Source organism: Salminus brasiliensis, chromosome 25, assembly GCF_030463535.1.
Source record: "Salminus brasiliensis chromosome 25, fSalBra1.hap2, whole genome shotgun sequence".
Lineage (NCBI taxonomy): Eukaryota > Metazoa > Chordata > Actinopteri > Characiformes > Bryconidae > Salminus > Salminus brasiliensis.
The window spans coordinates 20,866,946-20,891,815 of record NC_132902.1 but is presented as its reverse complement, the minus strand read 5'-3'; the positions used below and the strand labels follow the sequence as shown (position 1 = coordinate 20,891,815).

At 43.5% G+C, this 24,870-nt stretch overlaps 1 protein-coding gene across 2 annotated transcripts in view; it reads left to right on the top strand.

Moving 5' to 3' along the window:
- LOC140548220 (neural-cadherin) overlaps positions 1 to 24,870 on the top strand; it is a 343,076-nt gene that overhangs the window by 265,404 nt on the left and 52,802 nt on the right. For both annotated transcript variants that reach the window (XM_072671671.1, XM_072671672.1), the window contains exons 24-26: positions 17,067 to 17,194; positions 17,967 to 18,094; positions 21,966 to 22,089. In XM_072671671.1, the coding sequence (XP_072527772.1) occupies positions 17,067 to 17,194; positions 17,967 to 18,094; positions 21,966 to 22,089 (380 nt within the window). The remainder of the gene's footprint in view (positions 1 to 17,066; positions 17,195 to 17,966; positions 18,095 to 21,965; positions 22,090 to 24,870) is intronic.

Here is a 24,870-nt window from a genome sequence, read left to right as displayed (position 1 = left end):
CTCCATCAGACCTTATTATTTTCTGCTGTTTTTCAGCGCAACCTATTAAACCTTATCATTGGCCTACTGCCTGCCAGCTTCACGCCTCTGCTCTCCCTATTAAAGATACCGATGCTGCTGCTGCTCCAACACTTCCGCCCGAGCTGCTCGCTCGCTCACTCATGCTTGCTCTTTTCTCCTCCCTCTCTCTCTCTTTCTCTCTCTCTCTTTCTCTCTCTCTCTCTCTCTCTCTCTCTCTCTCTCTCTCTCTCTCACTCTGTCTGCCTCTCTGCCTGTTTCTCTCCGTCTTGCTCTTTCTCACTACACACTCGCACTGCTGCTCGGCCTATCACTCATGCTCGGCCTGTCCTTCTCGTTTCTCTCTCTTGCTCTTTCTTCCTCATGTTTTCTCTTTATCTCACCTTTCTCTCTCTCTCTCTCTCTCTCTCTCTCTCTCTCTCTGTCTCACTCTGTCTCACTCATCACTAATGCTCGGTCTGCCCCAATATCTTGCTCTCTTATTCTCTCTTCTCTCTCTTTCTCTCTAATTGATTCTCTCTCTCTCACTCTTTCTCCCTCTGTTACTCTCAGGCGCTCTCAGGCACTCTCTCTTCCTCTCTGTCGCTCTCAGACGCTCCCACATGCTCTCTCTTCCTCTCTGTCGCTCTTAGACGCTCTTTCTTCCTCTCTGTTCCTCTCTGTTGTTCACAGACGCTCTCTCTTCCTCTCTGTCACTCTCAGACGCTCTCTCTTCCTCTCTGTCACTCTCAGACGCTCTCTCTTCCTCTCTGTCGCTCTCAGACGCTCTCTCTTCCTCTCTGTCGCTCTCAGACGCTCTCTCTTCCTCTCTGTCGCTCTCAGGTGCTCTCTCTTCCTCTCTGTCGCTCTCAGACGCTCTCTCTTCCTCTCTGTCGCTCTCAGACGCTCTCTCTTCCTCTCTGTCGCTCTCGGACGCTCTCTCTTCCTCTCTGTCGCTCTCGGACGCTCTTTCTTCCTCTCTGTCGCTCTCGGACGCTCTCTCTTCCTCTCTGTCGCTCTCAGACGCTCTCTCTTCCTCTCTGTCGCTCTCAGGCACTCTCTCTTCCTCTCTGTCGCTCTCAGGCACTCTCTCTTCCTCTCTGTCGCTCTCAGACGCTCTCTCTTCCTCTCTGTCGCTCTCAGACGCTCTTTCTTCCTCTCTGTCACTCTCAGAAGCTCTCTCTTCCTCTCTGTCGCTCTCAGGTGCTCTCTCTTCCTCTCTGTCACTCTCAGACGCTCTCTCTTCCTCTCTGTTCACAGATGCTCTTTCTTCCTCTCTATCACTCTCAGACGCTCTCTCTTCCTCTCTGTCGCTCTCAGACGCTCTCTCTTCCTCTCTGTCACTCTCAGACGCTCTCTCTTCCTCTCTGTCACTCTCAGACGCTCTCTCTTCCTCTCTGTCACTCTCAGACGCTCTCTCTTCCTCTCTGTCGCTCTCAGGTGCTCTCTCTTCCTCTCTGTCACTCTCAGACACTCTCTCTTCCTCTCTGTTGTTCACAGATGCTCTCTCTTCCTCTCTGTCACTCTCAGACGCTCTCTCTTCCTCTCTGTTGTTTACAGAAGCTCTCTCTTCCTCTCTGTCGCTCTCAGATGCTCAGACACTTGCATATCTGTGCATTCATCAGGAGGGGTGTCCACAAACATTCGGACAGATAGTGTGCATAGGAGTGTGTAGAAGCAGTAGTGAAACCATTCTTGGAGCTTGAATTTTGGCTGTACGGTTGAGCTTGTTTATAGATAACAAGGTGTCCCATAGTGCCAGACACCTCATAATCAAGCCTGCTAGAGATCACCTAACAGCTTGAACACTGTCTAAAGGGTGATTAAGTGATGGTTAAGGTAGGCAGGTTGTACAATAGCTGGGGCATAAGCTTCCTTTACTTCTTAGCTATGTTAGACTCATAGCTTCAGAGCAAACTAAACATGTGGAATTCAGACAACAAGCATGTTTGGGCTAAATTATGAGTGTAAATCGGATGTGTTACTGAGCCTTTCCTTTAAAATACACCAAAAGTGGCCTAAACATGACTTACTAACAGGCAAATCATGCTGTTAATTGGATTTACACTGGCAGTCAAAATAATTGCTCAACTGTTGCTTCTTGTTTTGGTTTGTTTGTTTGCTGGTTGGTTGTTTTTATAATTATGCTACACACACCAAAAATCAAATGGGAAAAAAACAGACAACTAAGAGTGTTTATCCGGATTCTGGAGGCACTGCGCTCTTGATTACAGACAAACATTGCTTTATCATATTCTTAAAACCTTTTCTTAAATGAGCTATTTCCCTCATGCCCCTCACTGCAGTCTACGTGCCTCCTGTAGTGGTTGCCCCCCCCCCCAGCTCTCTTTGCCGCTTAGATCTGTATGTTGTGTTGCCATGACATCACTTGGTCTTCATCGCTCCTCAAGTCACTCCATCATCTGGGCGAGTTGTGTTCTAAGCATGTTTCACAGGTTCCTTTCCATGCATGTCCTACAGGTTGTTCTCCATGTATGTTCCACTGGTTCCTCTCCACACATGTCCCACAGGTTGTTCTCCATGCATCTCCCACTGGTTGTTCTCCATGCATGTCCCACAGGTTGTTCTCAACGCATGTCCCACTGGTTGTTCTCCATGCATGTCCCACAGGTTCTTCTCCATGCATGTCCCACAGGTTCTTCTCCACACATGTCCCACAGGTTGTTCTCCATGCATCTCCCACTGGTTGTTCTCCACGCATTTCCCACAGGTTCTTCTCCATGCATGTCCCACAGGTTGTTCTCCACGCATCTCCCACTGGTTGTTCTTTACGCATGTCCCACTGGTTGTTCTCCACGCATTTCCCACAGGTTCTTCTCCATGCATGTCCCACAGGTTGTTCTCCATGCATGTCCCACAGGTTGTTCTCTGCACATTTTCCAGCACAGTCCCATCAGCTCTCAATGCTGTTTAGATCTGTTTGTTGTGCTTCCATTACACCACCTGATCTTCATCACTCTTCAAACCACTCTGTCTTCCCACAGGTCCTTCTCCACACGTTTTTCAGCACAGTCCCACGAATGCTGTTTAGGTCTGGTTATTGTGTTGCGATGACATCACCTGATTGATATGAATCACTCCTCAAGCCATTATTCTGCAGGTTCTCCTTCACACATGTCCCACTGGTTATTCTTCACACATCTCCCACTGGTTATTCTCCACACATTTTCCACAGGTTCTTCTTCCACATATTTCCCACAGGTGCACATTGCACCACCTGATCTTCATCACTCTTCAGATCACTCCGTTCTTCCCACAGGTCCTTCTCCGCACATTTTCCAGCACAGTCCCATCAGCTCCCAATGCAGTTTAGGCATCTTTATTGCTTTGCCATGACATCATCTGATTGATCTTAATCACTCCTCAAGCCACTCCATCATCCCGCAGGTTCTTTTCCACACGTTTCCCAGCAGTACCACCAGCTCTCAGAGCTTTGTTTTATTGCATCTTCATCACTTCTCAAGCCAGTCCAGTGCATGGTACACTCTTTAAAAATAAAGGGACTAGTTTGTAATAGAGATGCGAAGTGTAAAGAATCTTTAATGTGATCAAATGATGGTTCCTTAAACCTTTAGATGTTTGATGGATGGTCTGCATGTGTTTCTGGGATGCTGGTTCCATTTTATGTCATGATTACAGGGATTGTTCAGGATTCTTTTTTCCATGAATAAAACGTAGGTTCCCATGGAAAACCTAACCACGAACTCAGCGCGGTTAAAAAAGGAACAAAAATACCTCTTGGGTCTGAAGTGGCTCTTCAGCTCATCCGTGAAGGCTTATATCTCCACGCCTTTGAATCAAACCATGTGCTTCAGGCTCATCATTTACAGAGCTTATATGAGCCATACCTTTCATCACATAAAAAATTCTGCATGTGGCATTTGTTACGGACCATTCCGCTCGCTTTACTTCGGAGTCTTTTTTCTTTCCTCCCTCTCTTTTTTCCTTTCTGTCAACACAATCTCCAGTGCCAGCCTGGACTCGTGTTTCCTTCCTGACCTCTGGCTTTTCTCTCGATTAATCTCATCGGTTGAAAAGGGCAAGAATATTTGTGCGCAGGTCTCCTCTCCGGTTAGAGTCCCTTTTTCAAGGTTGCGCAAAGATTCTGAGGGGTACGAGGGTGAGCGTGTCTAATCAATAGACAAATTAGACTGACAAATTAAATTTGGTTGATTAAGGACAGCCGGTGAATGGTAAGTAGTCTCCCAAGGCTTTGTTGAGGCTTGGAGGTGCTGCAGCATTGCCACGGTGTCAAAGCACGCCTTGGGCACCAGTGATGAGCGATGAAATTAAATGACATTTATTGTCCCTTTGTGACGAGACGGTTCACTTGGATTGCTTCTTAATCAAGGCCAAGATGTGAAACTAATGCAGATGAGTGTTGTGTCAGTTCCAGTGTTGAAGGGTGCAGTGCTGATAATGACTTTATGTTTCTCTTTGTTTAAATGCACAGCAGTGGAGAGCATAGTGGATAACACCGTTCCCTCACATTGTGTCCGTCATACAAAAGCCTTTGTATCCTCTGAGTTAGCGTAAAGGCTCATTTGTATCTCTGTACAGATGAACATCTGCATAACTGTGTCACAATGCAGTGCAGGGATTCATTAGTAAGTGTAGTTTACAGAGGTTCGCAGAGGCCACAACATGCACACATCCAAAATCTCTGCATAGCACATATCTGCGTAACTACCAGCCACGCTTACATGCGGCCTGATAAACTGTTAATAATCTGACAAACAGCTCAATCGGAAGGGAATATGTCCATGAATACACCTTAATCGGAATAGACCGGTCTGATTGAGACCATTATGAATACAATAGCTATCCAGTTGGTGGGTAATCCTTTAAATAAGCCATTATATAGAAGAGTAATAGCCATATAAACATCTGCATCTGATTACATGTGCATTGCAGCAGGAACACACATTATTGGTGTGTGTTGGTGTGGCACAACAGTGGTTGGTGTGGCGCAACAGATAACACCACTACCTGCCAGTGCGCTACCACACCATGTGGGAGACTGGGGTTTGATGCCCTCCTCTGTAATATGAGTAACCTTGTAAGTCGCTCTGAATAAGAGCGTCAGCTAAATGCCGATAATGTATTACTGGAATCAGTCTTTTGGATTTTGTTGAGTGTTCTATGGGATCAAGATAATCTTTCATTGAGTGGCATGAAATCGTGAATGACTGCCTTGTTCAAAAAATCAAAAATCTATGAACTCCTTCAGAATGACCCACCAGTCTTTACTGCACACCTTTGTCATTGGTGGGAGAGGCATCTCACCTTGTCATCTTACATATCTTCCTAAATCCACCTTTAAAGGTGCTTGCATATAGGATAGTACCCTCATGTTTTATATCAAAATGTTCAGAACAATCTCAGCTCCCTCTTTAATGACCCCAAGTACTGTGTGAGAAGATACTCTGACCCTAAATCTGACAAAATTGAGATTCTGAGATTTTAGAAATTCTTCATAGTTCTGCTGAAAACATATCTGTACTCATGTGGACGAATTGTTTTGGTGCTTGAAACGGGTTTACCAGAGTCTCAGCTTCTCAAAAGCAGTGGAATGTGTGAATAACATAGTGTATAAATGGCGAGAGGCAAAGACGAGTTTCATTGGTTTAAGCTTTTACACATACCAATGGACGGACACATCAATCCAGCAATTACAGATGAGAGGCAGGTGACAGACACACACATCCACCAGTTAGACATGGCAAGAGGCAGAGATGAGTATCTCAACCAGTCAACATAGCCTCGTAATTCTGGATGTAAGCCCAGTGGGCAGCTACGCAACAGTGGCAGGTGGGGTCAAACTGGGGTAGTGGTGGCTCAGTGGTTAGAGCATCAGGCTATGGATCACAGAGTTGTGGGTTCGATGCCTGGATCAGCAAGCTGCCACTGTTGGGCCCTAAACCTTCTTTCCATTTCTTAAAAGTAAAGAGCCCTGTTGTTAGCCCAGGTCTTGTAACATCTGGACCCTCAAATCCTGCCACAACCAGGTGAAGCCAAACCAGTCGCAATAAGGAGGAAGGCGGGAACAGACAGAACGTCTGCTTCTGAAAACAGCAATGTAGGCATGCAAGCAGGTGATGTAGCATTAGAGTCCTCTAGTATAGCTTTCACTGAAGCTTTCATTTCAACCAATGCAGACTTCTGAAAATGACTGTTAATGCCATCTCTATCCCTTAATACACTATATGCCAAACGTATTGGGACACCTGCATATTCATATATATTTTTTTTAAATCAAGGGTGTTAAAACATCACTTAATGTGAGTTTATCCTGCTGCATCTACTGCTCAGGAAAAGCTTTTGGAGGATTTTGGAGGAGCATTGCTGTGAGGATTTGACTGCATTCAGTGACAAAAGCGTTAGTGAGGTCCAGATGTTGGCTGATCACCACCCCACACTGTCTAATCCCCAGCTCACCTACCCATTCCATCAGTTTTAGATGGAGCATCAACTATAATCGAGAGAACACAGTTCCACTGCTCTACAGCTCAGTGCTGGGGGCTTTATGCCCCTCTATAGCCCAAGCCTGGTATTAGGCATGACGCCAGGGACTAGATAGGTAAGCTGTGTGTATTAGTATACCTGTCTTAGCTAAATGCTTTAGGGTGCAACATAACATTGCTGAATGCATTAATTTGAATGGGGTGTCCACAAACATTTGGACATGTAGTGTGTGTTCATCTCTTGTTCCGGGGTAGTGTTGAAGTTTTCCAGGAGCTGCAAGTATAAATGAGAACCTTTTAACTTGTTTCCATCTCATTATTCACAACAGTTATCCAAGACTTTTAATTTGCCTATAGATTGATTAAATGTGAGGTTAATTTTGTGATACTAAAACGTAATGTGAAGCATAAATCAAGTTATGACTCCAGCTTGTTTTTTTGTGAATAATGGTCTCTTAGATTCCTTCATTTTTCAATCTGGCCAATTTTTCTAAATTAGAGCCTGTCTCTGCGTGTGCGATGTATTCATTAGGGCCAATGGACCCGCGAGAAAGGGAGGATGCAGACAGTTTTACGGATGAGTTTGAAGAGTCTCCTGTGAGGCGCTCACTCGCAAACACACACGGAGAGATATTTGGAGGAAAACGTCTGGCAGATGAAAGCAGTGGGGGGATATACAGTTACAAGCCGAGTGTGACACGCGCATTACGGTCAATTTGCAGAAACCTGCTTCACAGCCGACCCTTCCAGACTTTTACTGCTACGCTGGGTTTCAGATATCGCTTTCAACTTGCAGCGTTTCGGGCCCATTTCCCGAGCAGGGGAGGGTAAGCTCCATGCCAGCTGATGACAAACCGTCTAGAACACACACACACACACACTTCTACATACACACACACACTTCTACACACACTTTGCCCCCTGATGTGGTGCTGATTTGTATATGCTGAGTGATTCGTAATGCTATTTGCTGAGCCCATATGCCGTCTGTTTGCTCTAGCCGTCCCATGGGGCCTAGTGAAAGAGGCCATTTTTCATGTTTAAGAGAGGAAATACTTTTGGGGAGGCAGGAGGGGGTCAAAGTGCCCCTCCACCCCCTCTACCCCCCTCCCCGAGCTGACACAGGGATTAATGTGCAGCGATGTCGAGGGGAGGCGGCATGAATTAGGGATGAGGAGAGGAAAGTCGTGGCGATTCAGCATGAGTGCTGCAAAGCGTGGCTAAGTGCAAAAGCGTGTAGCAGTAGAGCAGAGGACGTATACAGCTGTTTCCAGCACAGGACTGTTAGCAGCAAAGCCGCAGGGGGGCCATACAAACACACACGCTCACACACACACTCATAAACAAAGAGTGTAACGACCAGAGTGACCCATAGTCTCTGTAGTATCCAGTTATGCAGAGGTCCACATACATTTTTTTGATGTATAATTTGTCAAGATGCAGCTAAGTTGCACGCATGGCTGACACAGGTGTGCAAATGCACACACACACCACACACACACACACACACACACACACATCTTGTCTAGTCCCTATAGAGAAGTTTTGCCATTAGAACAGAACTCTCTGGAGCAGGCTTGGGCTAGAAGGGGTATAAAGCCCCAACAACCCCCGCCAAGCATTGAGCTGTGGAGCAGTGTCATTTAGAATGATGGTTGGTGCTTTATCTAATACTTTTGGGATGAGTTAGGGAGTTAAGAATGAGGTGGGATGGTGATCATCCAACATCCTGACCTCACTAACACTGTAGTCGCTGAATCTAGTAGAAAGCCTTCCCTGGACAGTAGAGACTATTCTCTTAAAACTGTACTCTATTTTTAAAACCCTTGATATTGGAAGGAAGGTGTCCCAATACTTTTGATTTAAATAAACAGTACTTATGATAGAAAGATGTCTTTCTCACCTTCTCTAATATCCCTTCTAACTTTATTTCTTTCTTTTTTCTTTCTTTATTTCTTTAATTGTTTATTTTTTATTTATTATGTTTTTTTCTTTCTTTTTTCTACTTTTCTTCTATTTATCTTTATTTCTTAGATTATTTTTTTCTTTAGCTTTTATTTGTTTAATTTTTCTTTCCATCAATTTCTATTTTTTTATTTTCTTTCTTTTGTTCTTTCTTTCTTTATTCTTTATTTTTTTTACTTTCTTTCTTTCTTTCTATCTCATCGTTTTTCTTTCCTGATTATTTTTTCCATCCTTTTTTCATTCTGTTATTTTCTGTTATTCATTACTTTTATTTTATTTTCTTTCTTTCTTTCTTTGTAGTTTTCTTTCTTTATGTATTTTTTTTTTTGCTTATTTTTTCTGTAGCTTTTATTTATTTATTTATTTATTTATTTATTTATTTATTCTTTTTTATTATTATTTCTATTTTTCTTTCTTTCTTACTTTCTCTTTTCCTTCTCTTTTTATTTTACTTCTCTTTGTTCTATCAGTCTTTCTGTCTGTCTGAATTTCCTCCCTGCTTTCCCTTTCACTACTCTTGCCTATCTCTGCTCGTCCCTAAATGTCACATCAGCCCTAACAGGAAATGCCCTAAACTCAGTTAGTGCAGGGTCAGGAGTGGGGCAGGTACAACGGCTGTGGGAGCACTTTCACACAAAGAAAGTGTGTGTGTTTTGTGTGTATGTATGTGAGGGAGTCTGAATGAGTGCGTGTGTGTGTGTAAGACCCACTGTTCTCAGGGGTTCCCCTTTGAAATGGCTCCTCCTCTGGGTGTTCAGCATTACTGATCCTCAGTGGCTGCCGGCACACTTACCCGGACATTTAAAGGATCCGAGAAAAAGAAATAAACTGAACAAAACGAAAGGATACACAACATCAAAGGTCACTTAACCTCAAACGATAAGCTGAGACTAGCTCCCTCTCCTCATAGTCCATTCACAAAGCCCTGACTTCACACAACAAGTCAACAAACCAAGCTGGCAGATTCTCACCTCCAGGGAATTCCACTCTGCTCGGGCGCCGCTGCGGATCCGCCTATTAGATTCTCCTCTACCTCTAACTGTCTCACCAGACAAACCCAATCTGCTATAGGGCTGTAACCTAATGCTATTGCATTATTATGCATTATTATTCATGTCTCCTCTAGCCTGAGAGCTGTCCTGGTAACAAGACCTAGACTTACCCCACTGTTTTTCCTCCACGGTAATCCCACAGTTCTAAAGTACCCATTCACCGAATGTATGACCAGCAAAATGGCATTTTAGGCATTGCAATGGTTTAGTAAGTAACAGAAGCCTTTCAGGCATTCAGATTTCTCTTGTCTGACCAATATCGAATCTATAGGGCTTATGGACAAAACCCCCACTTCAGTAGCCTTGTCCCCATTTCAGCATATTTATCTTATTGGACCATTTTATGGTGATGTTGCTGAGATGGAATTTCAGAATTTCAGGAGTAACTTTGAACCTTAGGGCATAAAGTTGTATCAGCTATAAAGAAATAAAAAATGGTCATATATTTTACATTATTTTTTTATTATTACCTTCACATAGTGTTTTATGAGAGGCATTGGAATTCCATTGAAATCTCCTTGGCCACCCTCAACCTCTCTGGGCCACCATCGCTCCCTGTTGTAGTGGCCATTTTATATAATTTCTTGGCTATCACTTAGTCCAGGGGGTTGTTGGCGCTGTGGTAAACTGTTATTTTGCTAGTTCAGACCGTGCCTTCGGCTTTGTGGTAGGAAGCCAGTCCCCCTTCTGATATGTGGAGCTAGGAATGATAGATGACAGGGTTAAAAGGGAGGTAAGGGGGTGGTGGAGGGTCTGACATGGACACATGAACAAGGTAAAGATGGAATTTATATGATGCTAGATTAGGAAGAAGGGGCTTCAGACATGTTTCATAACTTCAAATACTTCCCTATGTAAAAGAACATCAGGCAAAACCTCAGGTCTTGTGGGGTGTTCCTGGTATGCAGTGGTCAGTACCTACCAGAAATGGTAAAAAAAATGAATGTGATCCATGGAGGCCCTACCTCACAACTTACAACCTCACAACAGGACTCGGTCTGCTGCTAACGTCTTGCTGGCCAATACCACAGGAACCTTTTAGAGGTCTTGTGGGGTCAGAGTGCCTTGCAGTGTCAGAACTGTTGTGGCTACACAAGTCGCACTAGATAAGAGCATCAGATTAATGCCATCAATGTAAATTTCTGCTTGCCTAGCTATATCTGGACCCACAGTGGGTCCTGGACATGTTCCTGGGCTTTTTTTTATGTGGTTAAGCGAAATCAGAAGTAGCAGGGCTTAACTCCAAGTACAACCCCGTTCTCTTCTACCTGTAGTCCTGTATTACCAAGACTTTGTCCGTCTCTTACAGTGTAGATGCCAGAGGTGTTGCCAGAGGCGAGTAGCCCTCTATGGTTGACTGTAGACTAGTATGCGGGTCTGGCTGTATGTTCCTTTTGGAAGGCCACTTTTCACAATCCACTCAAATCCGGATGGACAATGACCATAATACTGCAGTATCTATACACCCATCCGTACCAGATACAAGTACAAATCATAGTGTTAAAGGGGGTGGGGTGGGGTGGGAGGCAGAGTAAGTAATCGTCCATCAAAGACAGTTAGGTAAATATGTGAGATAAAGTGAGTTATGAAAGTAAGGAGATAACAGACTGACAGCAGTGATGGCCCAGGGACAAGCTCTATAAGTCAATTAGCCCTGATTCTGATGCAAGACGCTGGGCTGTGATTCCAATGGGAGGGAATTAGCTCTGCGAGTTTCACCGCAAGGCAGTGATTGAACGAGTTAATGAAGACAGGAGTTTTTAGCACAGGCCACTTGTCCTGATGGCTTAATCATGGTTTGGATGACCCCTGCCACCGTGCAGTGCCATGCCACATATATTGGATACAGAAGGATTACTCCCCGACAAGTGCTTTCAGCTCCACTTCAGCTCTCACGGCAGAGCCGCAGGCCGACTGGCGACCCGAAACAGAAAACAAGTGACTGTGAAACATCCGAGAGAGAGAAACCAGAGAGACTGAAAGGAAACCATGAGTGAAAGAGAGACAGAGACCAAGACTTTGAGAGTGAGATTGGGTTGTAGTCAGTATTGTGAGTGAAGAGGGTATAGCTATGTAGCTGCAGAGGCCAAACTGATTAATGCAGACACACTAAGAGGCACAAACTCTAGCACACAGAGCACCCTGCCTGACAGTTTAAAGCCTTTATGTTGCTTCATTAATTTTTAATTTGCCAATCGACTAGCTCAGACAAAAGCAAACTTTCCTTAATATGTTTGTTCTCATATGCTGGAGGATGATATCATCATAATTACAAACGCTTCTTCTGAAATCAAGGGTATTCAAAAGGAGTTTATCCTGCTTTTGTTGGAGTAACTGTTTCTACTGTCCAGGGAAAGATTTCCTCTTAAAACATTGCTGTGAAGTCAGGATATTGGATGATCATCAACCCACATTTACATTACTATGATATTTAGCTGACACTCTTATCCAGAGTGGTTGAGCACATTATAAAAGTGGGCCAATGAAGTGTTAGGAGGGACCCATATTGGTGTAGCACAGTATAGTATAGTATAGTCACCCAGACAAGGAATCAAACCCCAGTCTCCCACATGGTGTGCCTCATTGGCCGGTAGAGGCATTATCCATTGTGCCACTCCAACCCCACCTCATTCCCAACTCTCTAACTCATCCCAAAATTATTGGATGGAGTACCACCCATCATTCCAGCAATCATTCTGGTCCACAGCTCAATGCTGGGGTGCTTTATACCCCCCTAACCTATAGGTTCATGTTTATCTGCCCCAGAAAATTCTATTCTTGTAGCAATACTTCTCTACAGGGACTAGAAAAGCTGTGTGTGTGTGTGGATTAGCACATTTGTTTGATGGGCGCAATTGAAAGTAGGTAAATGCATTTACTAGGAGGCGTGTCCACAAACATTTGGACATATATTGTTTGTTTTTGCTCCAGTTTTCGACATAAAGTGAATCTGGCAGTTGTTGTTTTTATTGAATGACATTATGAATGGACCAATAGAAATGCTCCAAAATGACTTCTAATCTTTTTACATTGACTTCAATTAATAATTTAGATGTTTTTTTTATATCTCGCCTGTCAATTTGGCATTTTGGAAATACAAGGTTTTTGCATAACTGATGTTATGCACGTGTAAAGTCCATTGAAATTCTTCCCTTTGTATATCTCAGCTTGGAAAGCAGAGGTCTGAATGTAGGGTCGGCCCTGTTACAGCTCCCCCGGAGCTTAGAGCGTCAAACGTCTTGCTCAAGACCCGGGTATTAACCCCACAACCCTGCAAGCAATAATCCAGCGACCACTGTTCTCAACAGAATATGTGAAGAAATGTTAGCCAGTTCTGAGAGAGGACATGTTGGGTCTAGGAGAATGGGCAGGCGTAAAGATCTGAACAACTTCGACAAGATCCAAACTGGTATTACCAGGCTTCTGGTTTGGAGCATTCCCAAAACAGCAAGGCTCCAAAAAAGCAGCTTTGACTACCTGCCGACAGCGGTCTGAGGAGGGTCCGGACTGAACTGGATTGTTGGGTGCCCACTGTTTGCCCATACACAAGGGCAGTGAAAGCCATCCCAGGGCCAGGCATTGATATAGACGCCAATTTGACACATGCCACCGACCTCAAAACCTTCATGCCAATTGTATTCTCAGAGAGCTGAGGCCTCTTTCAGATTGAAATTTAACAAATCCATACAGTGGCTGGACCATAATGGCCAAAAATGATCAGGTTTATTACGTGGTTACAGGTCCCTCACAATTGATGTCCTCGACCTTCTCTGGTTATGCTGTGAAAGGTCTGTTTATCAACTCCTGTTCCTGCTTTTTTTAAGGCCTTTTGCCTTCAGTCGTCATATCTTTTTTAATTAAAATACTAAAAGTTTGCAGGGTGTGTAATTGACTTGCCACGTCAAGAACATTGCACTCTTGACCCTGATAAACCCTAAACTCTTCATCTCATCTATCTGTAGTACTTCCCCCCAATACACCACATTCTCCTGTTATCTATTGTAGAGCAAATGAGACCCTGTCCTTTCTAATCTTGAGTCTTAGCAGCAGGATGGATCTTGTAATAATCATACTCTGGAGATCAGGCCAGTGTATTCACCTCTTTATACTGGTTCGTAACACTTCTGAAGTTAAGTTAAGACATGTGCAGGCCTCATTTTTGCCAACTGAGTTCTGTGTAGTATTGAAAATGGGTTCTTTGACTCTTTGAGTAACAATAGTGAAACCCTTTATGGTGCTAGAGTTTCTCCATCATAGGGAAGTGAGCATTCAAATTCTGTATATAACCTTTGTATAACCCTATACTGAGGAACCTCATATTTTAGAGTTGAGCACACCGACTGGACGAAGTGTTGGGTCAGTTTGCCACGGCTGTTTGTGTTTGTCCATGTTTGTCCGGAAATGTTTGGTCCAATTTGACATGCTGAATTCGTGTTTGCTCGTGTTTGATGATGTTCGGGCAGTTGGCCATGACTTTGAACAGACTTTTCCACATGCAGCTGCGCACCCAGTGAAACTCAGCCCACGCTTTACTGGTTACCATAGTGACCAGAACACCGGCTCACTGATTCCACTGTTTAGCTTGTTTTTTTTTGCTAAGGGATGCCATCGATAATGGCATCATTTCGGACAGAGTTGGCTTACTTTTTGCCAAAAATCTCAGAGTACACTTCAGATGCTCCCCTGGACTAAACTGGTGTTTTCCCAGATTAGAAGAGGTGAAGCTTAACTTTTTAGACAGCTGGTGGTGCTGCTAAGATGCAAACTGTGTGTCTTCATTTTCCAGTTTTTCTTTAGCGATTCGATTCTGATACGAGCACTCAGAGCACGAGCGGCAGTGGACACACCTTTTTTTTCGACATGATACAACCGCCTGGAAAAATACAGAGATGTGAATCCGGACTGGTCTAAAATTATCAGACGAAACAAAGCTGGTAATGCAGTCTGTAATTTTCTCAGAAGTAGAAAAACACAGGCATGGTCAGTCCAGTTGAAAGTAAACTCACAGAGGAGCCACTGTGAAAACGAGATTGACCCCAGGACCCCATGTAAATGTAATCCTGGCTGAATAGGGCTTAAAACATAGAGGTCTTCACCATTCTCCATTTTTCTAACAATGAAGATCTGCTGTTTGGTTCAGTGGTGTTTGACTGGTGAGCAACAGACAATTATTTATCAACCTTCTAAGACAGCTGCCAACATGACTGTTTGGGTTGTCTCGGAATGGATGGTCAGTCTGCTCTGGCCTGCCACTGCAGTGCTAATGAGGTTTCTAACATTAAAAATCCCATTTGGTCTAGGGTTACATTTTATATGTCCAGCCGCTAATGTTTTGTCTGTGCCTCTGATTGATTTTTACTCTGATGTCAGTCTCAGGGTGGTTTCCTTTAGTGGCATTGGAAGATCCATTGAAATGGAGACCACACTAATGATCCTATGTACAAAAGCCAGTGATTCACACATGTTTCCCCAGTAAAGAAATAAATGCAGGCCCACAAAGCTTGCTTTTACATTTGATGTTTTTTTAGGTTGTTACTTTGTAAAGTATGTGAGTATTCGGAAGCCTTGTCTTTTTTTTTAACCCCCGACTTAAGCTACAATACATTTCATCAGCAATTATTTTTCTCTTTTTTGACATAATGCATAATTTGAAATGAGATGCTGAGATGCTGTGTCAAACTTTCGAGAAAGAAATAGACTTGGAATAAACTCTTTTCACATTGATGTCTATTGAAGGGTAATTAGCTTTTTCCTTCTCCTGTAAAGAGGTTTTTGCGAGACAGTACAGAGCTGGTTCAGGGCATCAAAACTTCATGCCAGGCATCCTATCGCCTTGCCTCAGAGCACGACAAATGGCACCACTTTCAGTGAGCTAATATGGCTATAACGTCACCAGTATGGGGGCACTTTTAATTATTAGATGATAACACAAAAGTATGAAAAACACATTATAATATACCATGACATACTATGAAGGCATGTCTAGTTTAATTAATTGACTTAAAGCCTCTGGGAATACTGTTTGATATACTGTTTGATATACTGAATTGTCTTATATAATATTAAACTTGGGTGTTCAGTGAATCATTCAGCAAAGTTTCAATAGAAAACACAAAGCAAATTTTGATAAAACACTCCGACTGCCTGCCACCTCTCCGCTTTGTGGCCCACTACAAAATATATGCTGTACGGTGGGGTATGGGTGGTCATTGGTTAGCAGATCACCCTGGCTACAGTGCTGCATCTGGACCACCTATCCCTCCTTGGACCCAGCCGCGAAATTCCGCAGTGAAGCGAAGAGGTGACGGACCCTGGATGTGAGTGATGACAGGGCGTGTGGGGCGAGCTTTAGCTCACCAGGTTTAGATTGTAGATTGTAGCTTTAGATTTAGCTCTTCGGGTTGCTCAGACTCAGAGGGCAGAGTCATTTAAGCCTTATGTAGTGGTCAGGGGTATGCTGGCATAAACCTGACCCACTTTTAGGGCTGCTCATTCCATATTGAGAAGAGAGCAATACTGGTGGAATACAGCACTGGCATTTGGGAAGAGATTCATAAGAAATATATATTGTCAATTGGGAACCCTGAACTCTAGACAACACTAAGGCCAGGCAGCTACAGCACTATATAGATTTCAAGTGCACACATATGGGCAATGTAGCCTAGGAGGGATGACTACATACATGTGGTGAGTGGGGGGCAAGACATGCTCAGTATGCAAGTAGGTGGTCCCTGGAGCCGTGGAACAGTTGTAAGTTTTACTCAAATGGGTTGTGTACCACAAACTAACCCACTGTGTATTTTTCAACCAGCACAGCTGATTCAGTTACTGGACTTGGTGAGAAACTCCAATATGGGAGAAATGTAACAAATCTAACATCAATTTATTTTTGTGTGCTTAATAATAAGTGGGATAGATCCAGTTTTACAACAGGCCATTTATTTGGGTACAAACAACTGTAGGGATTACGGTATACTTACATAATTTTATGTGAGATTAAAGGTGTGCTGTAAGTGAATTACTGTAGTAGTAGTATTTTAATTTAGTCTATTTTCTTAAATACAAGTATTTAAGAATTATATTAAATTAAAATGAAACTAAAGCAAATAAATTGTAACTAAAAGTAAACTTTATAGAAAGGTACTTAAAGTGTGATCAAAGTTTGCTTGAAAGCATCTGATGAAAGCCTAAGATGAATGTATTTTTAACATATTTTAAATAAGGTATGTTTACCACATACTTAGACGAACCTCTTTTTTAAATATAATTATATGCATTATTTTACTAGGGCGTAGTAACAATGTATGGCAGCATTACAGAGAGTTGTAGAGTGAATACAGAAGAAGAAGAAGTAATAGAAGTAGTAGTTAAAGAAGAAGAAGAAATAAACAAACTTCTTAACAGTGGGGGCCAGTAAGGATCAGTGTGGTAGTGGTGGTCAGTTGAACAGTCCCTGTATACTTGTGTCTGATTCCAGTTAGCTTGGACTAATCTATGAAGACTTACATAGATCTTACTTTATCTCCCTCTCTCTCTCTTTGTCTCTCTGTGTCTCTCTCTCTCTCAGAGCTGATCGATGGTACTCCCACCCTGAAGATAAACCACGGCTCAGGCACTCTGGTCCTGCAGTTGCCGGGCAACGTGGATGTGGCGGACAGACGGTGGCACAGACTGGACGTGAGGAGCAACAGCAAGGTGGGCGTGTGTGGGTGGCACCAGGGCCCCCGCCAGGCCACAACACCCCCCCCAAGCAAACTCACACTCCCCCTATCCCACCCCTGATTGCAATGCTCAGAGAGCACTCGCCCTCTACATAGTCTGACCCTTTCACCTTTATCCCTCTGGTCCAACCACTCCACCTGATGAGGGCAGATGTGCACTAAAAGTCTGCCCTCCGAGTGAATGTGTCCATTTTCGCTGTCTCCTGCAGTGCTGCATGTCCCAGTCAACTATGCTGCAGTGTCTCCATCCAAACCTACGCTGGAGAAAGCACCCGGGGGTCACTTCCGAATTACAATTCATAATATTCACTTTCCAACCCAAACAGCATATGAGCAGCCCGCTGGCTGCTTGAGGAATATTGCAGAGTCTTGCCTCTGTCTATTTGACATGCAGCGAGTTTAATTGTGTTGTGGCTCATACAATCTGACAGACAGAGGCGCAAAAGCAGCTACAGCGTGTAAAAAGGCTTCACGTCTCTTAATGGCATTTTTTTAAGCTGTGCGTAGGTGCATCAGAATGAGGAGCACTCAGGTGGTGACTCATTGTCCTTTAGGAGCAGAAGGGAGCTGAACGTCTTCAGGTTGAGTGCCGGGATCGTAGGTATAGATGGGCTTTAGAGTTCCTCACTGAAGAGCAGAGTGGATGGAAAGGGAATGAGCCCCTGGTCAAGTGTAGATTGAAACTTTCCAGTGTGCTTAAGCTGAGTGTGGTGGCATACAGCGAGCATGTGTGTTATCTTTCATAGGAAGTACGCTTCACCTTGGATCGTTGTGCCGGAGCAGCGGTTATGGAGATGGAGGGAGTGGGTAGCTGGCTGACCACCGAGGACCACACGTCCTGCGAGGTGACTGGCGTGACACCAAATCTGGACAGGTAAAATAAGCTCATGCTCAGGTTTGCCACCTACACTTTTAAAAATAAAGGTGCTTCAGAGGGTGGTTTGATGGTTGCCATAGGAGAACCATTTTTTTCATAAAGAAGCATGGCTGTAAGAACCATTACTGCAAGAGATTTTGTGTGAAGAACCTTTTAAAGTTCTGAAGGTGCTTCAAAGGGTTCTTTGAGTGATTGCCATAAGAGAACAACTGTTGGTCCCACAAAAAATCATGAATGCAAGAGATGTTTAAGCATGAATAACCTTTTAAAGGTCTGAAGGTGCTTCTAATGGTTCTTTAAGGGGTGTCATAGAAGAACCACTTTTGGTTTCATAAAGAACCATGTTTGTAATTGAGATGTGTGAGAGTGGAGAACCTTTTGAATGTCTCAAGGTGCTTCAGATGGTTTCTTAAAAGATGTGTGGAGGAACCATATCTGGTTCCATAAAGAACCATGTTTGTCATTAAATGTGTGAGCATGAACAACCTTTTGAAGGTCTGAAGGTGCTTCTAATGGTTCTTTAAGGGGTGTCATAGAAGAACCACTTTTGGTTCCATAAAGAACCATGTTTGTAATTGAGATTTGTGAGAGTGGAGAACCTTTTGAAGTTCTCAAGGTGATCCAATTGGTTCTTTGATGGATGTTAAAGAAGAACCACTTCTGATCTCATAAAGAATCAAAAATACCAGAGATGTGTGAGCGTAAAGAATCTTTTGAGGTTCTTCAAATGGTGGTTTAATATAGAAGAACCCTTTTGCCCCATAAGGACCAAGCCTGGAATAGGTGTGATTGTGAAGAACCTTTACTTAAATGTACAAGTTAAAACTGCACAGTAAACCTACACATTTTTGTTTTTTTACAGACAAGGTTCTCTCTATGTGGAACCATTGTTTATGGTTCTTCTGGGGCACCACTTAAACAACCATTTGAAGCACCTTTACTTTTAAGAGTGTGGTGTATGTATTGCTGATATTATCTTATGAGCCGGAGCATTACCCAACTGACCCAGCAAAAAGCTCCAAACCCAAATATGCAGTGATGGTGTGCCGTACCTGTGTGTGAATGATGGGAGATTTACAGATGTTTCTCCTCCATTCAGACTGGTTAATTTGCTTTATCAGCAGTGGAACACAAAGAGTACCAGGCTCCTCCTGCCAGTCTTTCTTTCCTGTAGCTATCAGATTAAACAACACTGTTCTTCCCTCATCCATCTAAATACACACAGTTTGTTGCTCCACCTGCACGACTCCTGTAATTAATTCAGCCTTTGCTGTGGAGTGACACTCACTGGTTATTATTTGCATTGTGTTTGGACTATTGTTTGGACACACCTGGTTGAATGTGTGCTGATCACCATCTTAAAACATTTCATCCAAATGCTAGAGTGTCCTTTTTTGTTGTTGTGGTGGTGAAGGGGAGCTTCAAGTAGGCCTAAGTTTTAGGACTGTGGCAGTGTGTATGTGTGAGGGTGGAAATACCTCTGCAGCTACAGATAATGTTTATTTACATTTATACGTGCATGTTTACTCATTTAGCAACAGACCAATAAATAGCCTTAATAGCCTATATGACCAAATCACATCCTTTCAGTTCAGCTTTTTTAGGCCAACCTGAGCCTACTTCAAATCCCCCCAGCCACAACATCCTAACTACAGTGGATACCTGTGTGTTCAACCAGGTGTGTCCAAACTGTATATATTGTCACTGTCACACAAAAATCTTGTCTCCAGAATGGCAGCTTCACAAGAGCAGGAAAAAAAACCTTCTTAGCTATCAATGGAAGTCAATGGAAAACAGATTTCAGAGCATTCCTATTGGTCCATTGATAAATAATGTCTGATACAATCTAAATTGCTCGATTCAGATTGTGCAAATAGTAAAAAATTTCAAAAATATGTGTAAAGGCAGACTGCAGGGCTAGGTGCTTGATTTTAGACACATGTGGCAATGGGACTGAATGATATACCTGAATTCAATGATTTGGAGATGTGTCCCAATACTTGTCCATACAGTGTAGATAGTTATTTACATATTATTACATTTATTTTATGCTCATTCGAGATGTTTAATTATTTGCCTCTAGTTCTCTTTTTTGCATCATAACAACGAAAATGAATTTCCAGATTGAAATCAGGTGTCTCTTATTTTGTCAGGTCTTTTACTAGACACTAGATCTGTGGACTTTCAGACACTTATGACTGTGTCACAGAGTTTCTCAAATCTGGTCCTGGAGGCACCCTGCACATGTTAACACTACCTTGCAACTCTGAAAGGGTCTACTAATGATTTGATCCAGTTAAATCTGGAAGAAGTTGGCTATGGGGTCAACAGGTTTGGAACAGGTTTTGAAACTGACCAATTAATGCTGCAATTCTTCTTATGGATTTGACCAAAGAATGAGCTGCAAGTCGAATATTATCTTTCTGTTTTCCTATTTGTGCCTCCAGGGCCAGGGTTGAAGTAACACTCTCCAAGGAACCCTTTTTCTAAGGATGTGCCACAAAGGGTTCTGCTATAGAAAGCTATAGAATAACCACTGACAAGGCACTAAGGAACCATGTGTGAAACAGATTGGTGAGCGTGAAGGGCTGAGAACATTTACCCAATTTTAAAAATCTGTACAAGTTTAGAGGTCTTCCTAGAAATTTATGCACTACAGTGGCAGGCAAAGGATTAGGCACCCCATAGAATACCTGTTATTGTTAATAACTGGCCTGATTTCCAAAAGCTATAAGGTTAAAAATGACACATTTTTTTTTATAGAAAAGGGCCCAGGCAAATGTCTGGGAACCCTGCGTGGTCTGGAGATCTTTCAAAAAGAGATATTACAGTTGTTGTTTAGGGGATTTTCACCCGTTGTTCTTTGTAAACGGCTTCTAGTTTTCCTTTTTCTAAGGATGTAGTTGAACAAATATGAAAATAGAAAGATGGATGGAGTAGAAAATATTTGACTTGCAGCTCATTCTTTGGTTAAATTTATGACTGCCGTGAGGAATTGCAACATTAGTTGGTCAGTTTCCAAACCTGTTCCAAACCTGTTGACCCCACCGCCAGCTTATTGGTTGGCTTGGATTCCACAGCGAAATAGTGAAACCAACTGGCATGCTGGGACTTCTTTCTTTGGTGGAATAAATTGCCAGAGATCTGAAACAGTTTAGAACCATGGTTTTCTCTTTTTCTTTACTTGGACAATCTGTTCTAAAAACAACAGAAGACTCGAGGTCATGTGTTAGCGCAGATAACATCACGGATGTGGTGATCCTTCATGGCCATGTAATTTGTGTTCTGTTGCTTACCTACATAGCAGTAGCAGCTACATCTCCAGGACCTTAAAGATCTTGGAAAGAATCCCTTGGTGGGAAAAGTACATTGAGCATATCTCATTTACATCTTTGCCTGAGGTGTGCGGGGGTGGGCAGTGCTTTGTGTTGGCAGGAACTTCACGTTACAGCGGCCCTGGAGGAACCTGCGGCCTTTCGCTCAAGGGCATTAAGACGTTGCTCCGAGAGCCGAGAGCCTGCAGCGTTCTTATTGCTTATTGCTGCTTAACGGACCAAGCCTTAGCGGGCGATGTGCATTAGTGCTTTCCTGCGTGATGCGGCTGATCAATACAGTATTTAATGTTTCCTTGTAAACTATTGACATGATAGCGTATTGATTTTTGGATAATTACATTAGGGATTAGGGTTAAAAGGTTGGGCGATTGATTGAGTGCATCCACGACACTAGGAGGAGGAGCTCTCTATAACCGCTAATCTGCAGTGCTCTGTTTTGAGTGGGTATTAATACACATTGAGTGGGCCTGCTGATTAACTGGCCCGACAGCTGAGAGCGGCTTGCGCTTTAGCCCAGTCTGATCTGTCCACAGGCATCTGAACGTGACCCAGGTGCTCCAGCTGGGAGGGGTCAACGAGAACCTGCCGTATATCTACCCCCAGCTCCAGCACAAGCACTTCACTGGCTGCATCAGCAACCTTGTTGTGGACAGCAAGGTGAGCGTCCCGTACTGCACATTTATAAACGCATGATCACACTGTATGTTCAGACTCGCCTTGGGGTTTGGTCTGCATTGTACAGACGTATGAACAGAGTTTAGACGGCAGAATGTAGCTGTACCAAGAATTATTGTATTGATTAGATGCCGCTATTCAAAATAGGTTCATGAAATTGCCTTAAAAATCGCCATAAAAATACTTTTTCATCTGTTTAAGATAAAGTCAAATATTAAAAAAGTTCTAGCAGCAAAACAAAAGTCCTATTCAGAAATTCAGAGCAATCTCAGAAGCAATATACATGAAATTGCACTTTGCAAATAAATTTTTGAGGGGTTTTGTTGTTTAAACAAAAACACAGAGAACTGGAGGGTGAAAAAACAAGACAGACAAAACAAGACCCAAACACCACATATATCAGCATCCACCAAAAGCTATTTGTCAGAGAATGAGTGCACTCATTCCCGCTACACAGTTTTATGTATGCCTGCGACTTTTCTCTGCTTTGTAATATAACAGCCTGCTTATTCAACCCTCCCAGCCTTTCACAGATAAACAGATGAGCTAAAACTACATGCGTTCCCTGTCAGGACTGTTGATCTGCATCGAACGGCTCATCTCGTATTTATGCCTTAAAAGTTCCATCCAGACGCTTCCTCACCTAGGGCTGACTTCGGAGTGGATGTTAATGGATCATCAGCCCCAAATAACATGTATCCAGCGCTGCTGCTGCGCTGCTGCTGCTGCTGCTGCTGCTGCTCTTCCACAGTCAGGCTCGGGGGCTGTTGGGTTCGTGATGGTGGACCGGGGTGCGCGCCGCTGTCCGTGACTCACTGGTTCAGGATGCTAACGGTCCTTGACGCTAAAACGTTCCCCTGACTGGCCCGCGGCTGAGGATGGGCCGCTGCAGCATGCAAGATTCATGCCCTGTATGTGGAAGTGGAGCGGTGCCGGAGAAGGCAGGCTGTGTAAAACTGCAGCTGACTTGCCGAAGCATGAAACAGGCTGGAGCAGGGGACAGGTCAAAGAGTAGGCTGCGGAGGGGAGTACCAAATTTAATCAAGTTTCTATTTCTGAATCCACTTTTCCACTTCACCTTCATTGGAGCTCTTCAGTATGTCTCTTTTACTGTCCCTTGTTCTAAAGTGCCTGCTGGAATTGTGCTGGCTCTTGCTTATTGCCCTTCTCTTTTAGAATGCCATTGAAGAACCACTTTTGAGGGACCAGATTTGTGAGTGTGAGGAGCATAATGTTAAGGATCTATACAAGCTTAGATGGTCTTCTTAGAAACCTATACACTACAGTGGCATGCAAAAGACTAGGCACCCCAGGTCAGAATATCTATCTGCGAGTAAAACATGACCTGATTTCCAAAAGCCATGAGGTTAAAAAAATGACACATTTCTTTAATACAAAAGGGCCCAGGCAAATGTCTGGACACCCTGCATGATCTGTAGATCTATCTGAGAGAGATCTTTCAGTTCTTTTTTAGGGGTTTTTCACCTGTTCTTCCTTGTAAAAGGCTTCTAGTTCTGTAAGATTCTTGGATCATGGATCGCACTGCTCTTTTGAAGTCTATCCGTAGATTTGCGATGATGTTTAGTTAGGGGAACAGTGAGGCCACGGCAAAACCTTCAGCGTGCACCTCTTAAAGTAGTCCATTGTGGATTTTGAGGTGTGTCTAGGATCATTGTCCTGCAGTAGAAGCCTTTACAGATGTGTGAAGTTTGTGACAATTGCTTCCAGAATTTGCTGGTATTTAATTGAATCCGTGAAGCAGTGAAATGTCCCCGCCCACTGGCTGCAATGCAAGCCCAAATCATGTTCGTGCTTAACAGTTGGAAAGGTGTACTTTTCATGAAATCCTGCACCGTTTTTTTCTCCAAACAAACCTCTGCTAAATTGTCCTGAAAGTCTCTTGGAGATCAGATCTACCAGAAGACTCTGTTGACATGAGGGCAGTATTTTGTAAATGTAATCATGACAAATAAAGAGATGGGAACAATGTTAGCCAGTTAAACTGTAGATTGTCTTTAGCGTTGTCCTCGTCGTCAGCCCAGGTCTTGCAACATCGGGACTCTCAGAGATCCTGCCGAACTTAGAGCAAGGGCGGAGCCTACCCATGAACGGGCATGCCCAAACCTTTACGTCACTGTATATGGAGGCTTACTAAGCTTTATAAAGAATCTTCATGCTTACAGATTTCATTTACAGAGAGAGCCAAATGGGGGTGAGATGTCTTGCTCACAGGAATGCCTGGTTTCAGACAGGTTTCAGACAGGTGTCAGTTATCTCATTTCAAAAGCATTTGCCTCCTGAACAGAAGCAAATCCAGCTCTAGCTGAACACAGAAACAGGTCACTCCAGTGTCTCCCTTTTCCTAGAAGCCGGCACAAGTGAAGGGGGAGCACTCTCATAAGACTGGCGATTTGACATCTTAATCGCTGTGTGAGGCGTACCGACACATGACCTAAGTTCCCTTCAAGGTTCCCTCGTCCTTTTCTTTGTGGCCCTGCAGGCCAGCTCTTTTATGTGCCTGCAGCTCGACTGCCGCTGCCCACCACCGAGACCATTTCCAACAAGGCAGACGGCATAATGGGCAGCTCGTAAACTGACGGAAGGGCACTTACTCCACTACCTTTCTTCTTCTCAAGGCTAGGCTGCGCTTGACTCCTTAAATCACTCAGCGCTCTGTGCAGTCTCTCTTCTTTCTTGTTACCGTGTGTAGAGCCTACCTCATGCTTTTTGTGCTTGATTTTGCTTTGTTTCGTCTCAGCATTT